The 8,089-nt window shown below is 39.0% G+C and overlaps 1 protein-coding gene and 1 long non-coding RNA gene across 3 annotated transcripts; one reads left to right on the top strand and one right to left on the bottom strand.

The window, feature by feature from the left end:
* The first annotated feature begins 3,006 nt into the window (after window positions 1–3,006).
* On the top strand, window positions 3,007–4,198 carry LOC122009696 (bZIP transcription factor 27-like). Of its 2 annotated transcripts, none has more exons than XM_042565960.1 (2): window positions 3,007–3,724; window positions 3,805–4,198. In XM_042565960.1, exons 1-2 carry the CDS (start codon window positions 3,347–3,349, stop codon window positions 3,880–3,882), a joined length of 456 nt encoding a protein of 151 aa, XP_042421894.1. In that variant the 5' UTR covers window positions 3,007–3,346; the 3' UTR covers window positions 3,883–4,198. The 2 variants fall into 2 exon arrangements, with proteins under 2 accessions (XP_042421894.1, XP_042421903.1); XM_042565969.1 differs by having other exon boundaries at window positions 3,038–3,724; window positions 3,811–4,198.
* A 1,183-nt stretch (window positions 4,199–5,381) lies between these two features.
* Window positions 5,382–6,867, bottom strand: LOC122009690. Its single transcript, XR_006119636.1, has 5 exons — window positions 6,811–6,867; window positions 6,601–6,730; window positions 6,237–6,532; window positions 6,049–6,150; window positions 5,382–5,947 (listed from the first exon to the last, which is right to left on the bottom strand). It is a non-coding gene; the product is annotated as an uncharacterized LOC122009690 (long non-coding RNA).
* Window positions 6,868–8,089: the final 1,222 nt, after the last annotated feature.

Below are 8,089 nucleotides of genomic sequence, written 5' to 3'. Positions count from 1 at the left end.
GGCTTGCGCATCAATTGTGCAAAAAATCTGTCTAGTTGAAAAAGGTTCCTAAAACATTTGAAGATTGCTGAGGACAATGAGAGTCCTGTTACAGTGTACTGTAATGGTCAAGCTAAGGATCCTAAATATCACAGCAAAGGTAAACATATAGAATTAAGTATAATTTTGTAAGAGATATTGTGGATAAGAAAATGATAATTCTTGAGTATATCCCTACACGTACTATGCTTACAGATCCTTATATTAAGTCATTGACTAAAGAGTCATTTCAAAGAATGGGAAGTCTTTGTGACTTCGTAAAATGTAACACGTTGTAAAATGTCATGATATATTCAGTGTATAAGTTGTTATATTTTGGATTAAAGTCTCAATGAGCATGTTGTCAGGTTGAGATTGGTCTACTCACATGGACAATTATATCTATTTGTTTAGTATAAATAGAGGTAAGACTGTTACTTATGAGACAACTTATGTAGCTGTGAATAGAGGCATACCTATAAGTTAAGGTCGCCTTGATAATCTCAAGATGAGATCATTTATGTAATGATCGAAGTAAATGAACCCACCATTTACTAAACTTGTTGAAAGCCAGATTGGAATTCATATGTTGAATTCAGGATTAGACATTAGGTATGTCTAGATCGAAATATGTACGATGTTAAAATTTGAGAAAAACATGCACTTTTTTTAGTAAAGAGAATAACATCATAGGATGTGATTCATACCACATGTGCTATGGGGACAAGAAGGATAGTAGGAGAATGGATCCCTGTTTCTCTACTATGTGAGACCTTTGATATTATAAATTAATCTCAGTTTTTGTCCTTAGTGACTATTTAGTTATTTACTTGAAGTTTTAATTAGTGTCTGCTACTTTAGCATGTATCCTATGACTATGGATGATTCGGTCTATGGAACAGAACTAGAAAAGCGACTGATTGAAATGAATAGATTCTAGCTAAAAAGGAAGATTAAATAGATTTACATCTTTTGATGTTATTCATTAGTCGACCCATTTCTGTTATGTATAGAAATGAATGTAAATATTGAATATGGAACATGCTCTTGACATAATGGTCATTGTAAGAGATTAAAGATGTTCATATTGATATAAATAAAGATTATTTAATCTAGGTAAATAGCAAGACATGGAAATCTCCAAGATAATGGTTGTGTGTCACTGGGAGATTGGATGTTTTCTAGATAACGGATATGTTCTGCCAAAAGAGAGGCTATGTGCCATTACGGGAGTGTGTCTAATTCATTTGGAAGAACGGCTAAGTAAAGTGTAATAACTTTGTTAGCATTGATCGCTTAGAGAGCAGCTATGTGAGGTGTAACAATCTTCTTAGCAATAATTGCTCAGTGTACTTGCTATCGCACAAATCATTTTCCCAAAAGTATGAATTGGATGTTCTTATTTAGTCGTTGTAACTAATTAGTATTTTGCTTTGGCCTTCTTATAGTCTATGTGACTTATTTGATCTTTGTGACCAATTAATGTTTGGCTTTGACCTTGTGACATGATCATCTTGTAATCTATGTGACTGACATGGTCTATGTGACCAGATAACCTTTATGGATTGACTTGGACGAGTGAGAGATGTTGGTGTTAAGAAGGTGAAAGGGTGCATCTTCCCCTTCACCTTCCAACCCTTTATCATTCCTCCATTAATGGAGGTAGAGGAAGATGAAGAGTCATCTTCCTCTATAAAATAGGCGTCCAAGGCAATTGGTAAAAAGGAGGGAAAAAAAGAGGAGCACAAGAGAGAAAGGAAGAGGGGGCTTGCTATGTGCAAGTTTTGTGCAAAGTCAAAGAGAATGGGTTCATCCCATATGAAAAGTCTCTATGCAAGGTTCGTCCATGTGCACAAGATTGAAAGAGACATGAAGAACATTCAAGATTGGTTTGTCTAATCTCGAAAGAGGGATTTGATTTGTGAACCATGAAGAGCTTTTCGATTTATTCGTGATCGCTCTTCCGACAGCAAGTCCGAAGATTATATTCTGTCATTAATTGCGAATCTACATGAGATCGTTGTAAGTTTTTACAGATTTCGTATTTCTGTATTTTTCATTCTTAGAACTATCAACAATTCTATTGTAGAAAAAGGTAATTTACGTTCATCTCACGCGCTCCTCACAATCTGTCTTTAAATTATGTGAAAGAAGATAAATTACGAAGTCAGTTTATAATCGACCGTCAAGTAGTTAGGGGGTGAGAGATGTTTTTCCTTGACCGCCAGATATAGATATTATGAATCAAGTAACATCGAACCTGAGACAATCAACGTAACTTTATGGAAAGTGTCCATCAATCATCAAAGTAAATTGAAAAATGTTGATATTAGAGGGTCCAGAAGTCTAGCATTCTATAATTGCACGTCCCATTTGATGATTTAGATAATTTACTAAATTAAATTTCAAGAGTCATTTCGATTCAACTCGAAAGGGTTAGAGGAGGGGCATCATGAGTCCATGAATGGACTAGACGATTTTACGAGAGCAAGAGCTTCCTCGGTAGCTATCTAAATAGCAATCCATCAATATTCCACAGTCACCGGATAGGTCATTCGATTATTGTACATGTAATTCTGAAATGAAGTGTCAAAGTCACAAACTCGATTAAAAGTTGACTTTCAATGGGCGTTGTGGTTTTTGATCTATCGTTGCACTTCAATGTGGAAGACTCACTCAGGGTCGTTATCTTTCCTCCACCTCTTGAATAATTTTTTTATTTATTTAAAAAAATTAATTATAAAACAGTCTTTTCTGTTTCCTTTTTTTCACTTTGAATGGAATATATTCGGAGTCGTGTAAACCAAGAGAGTTTTGTTGATACGAGATATTTTTATACTATAATTATTTTAAAATATTCTTTTATTCTTTTTTATTTTTGTGAAAGGGAATTTCAAGAATCTCAAGTTGTGAGAGGACGAAAGCACCGAGCATTCTTTCTTTTCTTAAAGCCTAAAAGCCTAACGAATTGCCTTTCTTCCTGCCTCCCCACCATCGAGCACACAACCATCTTTAGACAAGCACAAAAGTTGTCTATCTCCGACTTGGAATCCCCTTTCCTCCTCCTCCACTCTCTCTTTGCCCAGACGACGCCTCAAAATCCCAAAGCTAAATCGGATCTGTCGGTTCGACCGGTTCACTCGGCAGTTGAAAGTCACTTGGGTTCACTCTCGTCAAATGAGTCATAACATGACTTTGAAATTCATCAAATACGATGAATAATGTGGATGAGAGCCATTTTGACAATATTCCTTCCCTTCCCTTCCCTTTCCTTCCCTTTTAAAACGCTGCACTCACTCCCTCCTTCAACAAGGACAACGGAAACAGCATGGAGGAGGTGTGGGAGGGCATCAGCCTCAGCTCTCTTCATCAGGACAAGCCTTCCACCCCTTCTTCCCTCTCCGTGACCGCCGCAGCCGCCCCTTCTTCCCTGACCTCTGTCGGGGGCATGGTCCTCCAAGACTTCCTGACCAGAGGGAGCCCGAAGGTCGGCCGAGACGGGGAAGGCCACCGCAAGCCGAGCAAGGAGCCCCCCGAGCCGAAGCAGCAGACGCGCGGCGTCGAGCGGCAGCGGAAGCGGATGATGCACAACCGCGAGTCGGCGTCGCGGTCGCGGGCGAGGAAGCGCGCGTACATGGACGAGCTGGAGAAGGAGGTGGGCCGGCTGCGGAGCGAGAACCGGGCGCTGAGGGCGCAGAACGAGAAGGTGAGCGGCTGGCTCCGTGATGATTCCGTCGGCGGCCGTCATCATTTTTATTTATTTATTTATTGAGTGTGCGGTGGCAGCTGCAGAAGGCCGTGGAGGACCAACTCTGCGTCGCCACGAAGCGAACCCTGCAGAGAACGTTGACGGCGCCGTTTTGAGGAATGAACTATATAGCCTAATGATCTACGATGATGGCTTTCTAAATTTGGTCTTGTATAGTCTTCTCTCGAAAATGGATGACCTCGAGTGGTGCTTTTAAGTCAGTATTGAATCCGCTATCGGGTTTGGTTGATTCGATGTCAGTGGGTCTTTATTGGTTTACTTGCATGGATAAGCATAAGGGAGAGGGAGTGTATCTAACTAAGCAAATGGTTCGTGTAATTTGCTTCTTCCCTCTTTTCTCTTCCATCCATGTAAACTTAACATGTGACGCGGTAATTTAACGAATAAAGAGTTCAGCTCTGTTTACTAGAAGAAGGTAAAAAACTACAAACGCTTTCCTCTGTTTATTTTGTAAAAGGATGATTATATTCTGTTCTCTATAGTTGCAAGTGACCTCACGCGGCCACTATCAACGATCGTGGGTATCACTACAAAAATTACCGCAAATAACGATGAAATATTTCGTCGGCATTCCGTCGATGAATGAGGATTCCGATGAAAGTTTTGATATCGGTAAGAATTGGGTCGGCGCTTAATTTACCGACGGAAATGATATTCAGTCGACAACTACAGACGGGTTAATGTATTCCGTCAGTATATATTAATGACAGAAAACTTATCCCGTCGGCAAAGGGCAAACGGAACTTAATGGAGGTTACCGACTGAATAAAATTCAGTCGGTAAATTATCGACGGAATAGGTAATTCCGTCGGTCGTTACCAACGGAATATGTAATTCCATTGGTATTGACCGGCGGAATAGGTAATTCTGTCGGTTTCTCCCGACGGAATACTTAATTCCGTCGGTAACATACCTACGGACTACCCATTTCCGTCGGTAAATACCAACGGAATAGGTAATTCCGTCGGGAGTTTATCGAAGATGTACTATTTCGCTTCGATAAATTTCTGACGGAACATGTACTTCCGTCGGAAATTACCGACGGAATTCAATATTCCGTCGGCAATATGCAGTAAAAAATTTGAAATGCCTCCCCTGCATTTCCAACTTATCATATATACCATTTTTATACAATAAAAACCATCACAAATGATGGTAACACAAACATAAGTCAGACATCAAACACAATCCGTACATCAATCACAATCCATACAATCAACACAACATACAATATACTCACAAACAAATGATAAACTATCTAAAAAACAATACAAAACATACTAATAAGTGGTCATATCTAAAAAATTCAATATAAAACAAAATATAACTATCCAAATATCAAGTACTGACAATCATAAACATCCAAAAGTACTGACAAGTGAAAGTCAAATACAAAATATCCAAACGTACCATGATACATCACCTACACATATATCCAAATATAATCATGTAAAAGTCAAATATAAGAGATTATAATCAGACTGAATCGATACAAATGTAATATCTAACTCAAAAATTGTAATATATAACTAATTTTACATGTAAAAAATTACCTGGATTATATTGTAGATATCCAATGATAGTACGGTGGTGAATGTATCAATATGAACTCCTAAAAAATATAAAACACTTAAGATAAACATCTTATAATATCGCAATAGAATAAATATATTTGACTTAACTAATTTATAAGAAATTTCTTAAAAAAATCAAGTTATAGTTAAACATATCTCAAAAAAATCTAAACATCGGCGAAGTCTGATGGGTCTCGGGTCTCCTCTGACTGGGGCTGCTGTGATGAGTCCCATCTAGCAATGATTGCTTGCATTTGGGCCAATGTCTGCTCCTGAGCAGTCCACTTCTTCTCCCACCTATGATCCATGGTAGTCATCTGAGTCTTCAATTCTTGGTTTTCTTTTCTTAATGACTCCACCTCATAAGAAGAAGAAGAGGAACTCGCACGACCCCTAGGAGTCCTCAAGCGATCAAATACCACCTTGGCATGGGAGCCAAGGCCGTAAAGGAAGGAGTTCTTTGTCCTTCCACCCACAACATCATAATAAATTTCGTTTATTTCCTGGGTGGATAGATCCTGTGACTCCCCCCCCCCCCCTCTACTGGTGGTTGAGATGCTTGAGCAACCCTGTTTGTCATTTCCTCCTGTGTAGAAAAAATTTACAATTTATATTTTATACATAATTATTAAAGCTAATTATTCATTATTAAAGATTAAATATAAATTGCAAGTTAATAATTCAAACCCCAATGTTATTTGATCGAGCATCAACATATGTGTCATCCTTTCTCTGGTGAGTTTTGAGAAAGATCTCCAGGCAAGTAGATTGTCTTTCTAAAGAACGCTCCTGCATGCACAAATAAGTTTGGCTAAAATTATACAAGTTTATTAATAAATAAAAATTTGATTTATATAACTTTAAATTAAAATCACCAGATCCATAGTGTGCTCAACAATGGATCGAGATCCTGATGTATGCTGAGCAGATCCAGTACTCGGCTCACCTGGCTCTGTATTCCTATTCACTCTTGCTTTTAGAGTCTTTGTCTGTCATCTTTCTGTAGACCAAGTGGTCGTCCATGCACTTCAGATCTCGTCGGATACTTAAGCTGGCCGTCTGTCATCCTTTCTCACATAGTATAATAGGTCTTTGTACAACTTGGCACAATAAATATTCCAAGTTGCTGCAAATTCTACCTCGTGCCCATCCTCCCACGTATATTTTTTTTCTGCAATTAAAAAATAAAATTTTAGTATATTAAAGGATACATATAATGTATATATTCAGTTTATTTACCACAAATTTTTTATAATAAAAATCCTTAGTTGCAGCATCTACATGTCTCCATGTAGTCCCAGATATGCAGACTCTTTCCTTAAATTTTCGTGTGATATATGTCGATACTCGATGGTCATCGGGAGTAAATCTACATATAAGCAATATTAAGACATAAGATATATGTTATAAATAAAGAACTTGAAATACTAATAATAAAAAAATACTTACGACTCTCCAACAACCCTAAGGACGGTGGATCCACGGAGTGGTGCTGGAAGATCTGCCATGATACCTTATATCTACAAAAAAAAAAAATTACAGCACATCATAATAAATCTTTACTAACATGATAAATAAGCAACAAAACATGATTGAAGCATTATTAAACTTGTATCACTTGAAACATTATAAATAAGGCATTATGTGCACAATTTCATCTCACGATCATCGTATCATATAACCGAAACTCTCCTCTCCACTAATAGAAATGTCATAAAATTTGATCCAAATTATCTGATCCATGAAACTGCAAACTATTATGATATGTAAATATAGTTTCCAGGTACATCGCAATGCTTATTTTTACTCTCTCCTATTAACTAAGAGATGTTGGTATGAGAAATTAAAATGTTAAACATAACTTTGAACAATTCTTTTTCTAGTTTTCTTTAGTTAAATTAGATATCTAGCTGTCCTATAAACTATTAATAAACCCTTCGTTCTTGTAAACACATTAAATGTCACATATTGGCAAATATTTTGTTTAAGCTAGTTTATGAAGATTTGCATGCTAATTGAAGAAATGTAAAAGATGTTCAAGTTACTAAGTTGACTACTACAAAGATTGTTCGAGTTATTAAGTGTCACTACAGTTTGATGAATCATCAAACATCAATAATAGCAATTGGATGTTGTTCCAAAAAGTCATGCCCGCTGCTTTTTGTAAGCTTTCAGCGGTCGCTTGCTCGCTGCCGGTGAGCCGTCGCTAGGGGCTTCTCGCGGCAAGCCAGCCGCCGCAAGCAACTGCCTGCGGCTGGCCTGCCGCGAGCAGCTGCCTGCGGCTGGCCTGCCGCGAGCAGCTGCCTGCGGCTGGCCTGCCGCGAGCAGCTGCCTGCGGCTGGCCTGCCGCGAGCGACGGCTGGGTTGCCGCGATAAGCCCCCAGCGACGGCCCGCCGGTAGCGAGCAGGCGACGCCGTCCATGTGAAAACCAACAAACGACAGAGGAGAGCGAGGAGCATACCTGAGTCGCTGGTTGCGGAACGCAGTGAACGGGAGAGGGCACGAGGATGCTGGACGCAGAGATCGCCGGAAAAAATCGCCGACAGAGAGAAAGAAACGAAGGTCGCGCGAAGAGGGAAGGGCTCCGTGCCCTAATTCTAATCTGTTTTACCGACGAAATCACGGTTCCGTCGGTATTTACCAACGACATTACGGTTCCGTCGGTATTTACCGACGGAATTACAGTTCCGTCGGTAAATACCTCCGGTTAACGGGTCCGCGTTAACC

The sequence above is a fragment of the Zingiber officinale genome, chromosome 1A, assembly GCF_018446385.1.
Source record: "Zingiber officinale cultivar Zhangliang chromosome 1A, Zo_v1.1, whole genome shotgun sequence".
In the NCBI taxonomy this organism is placed as follows: domain Eukaryota; kingdom Viridiplantae; phylum Streptophyta; class Magnoliopsida; order Zingiberales; family Zingiberaceae; genus Zingiber; species Zingiber officinale.
This window is presented reverse-complemented; position numbering and strand designations above follow the sequence as displayed.

Coding starts and splice junctions, on each gene's coding strand:
- LOC122009696 (XM_042565960.1), top strand. CDS start 3,347: ATGGAGGAGGTGTGGGAGGGCATCAGCCTCAGCTCTCTTCATCAGGAC. Junction 3,725..3,804: donor TGAGGGCGCAGAACGAGAAG/GTGAGCGGCTGG, acceptor GTGCGGTGGCAG/CTGCAGAAGGCCGTGGAGGA.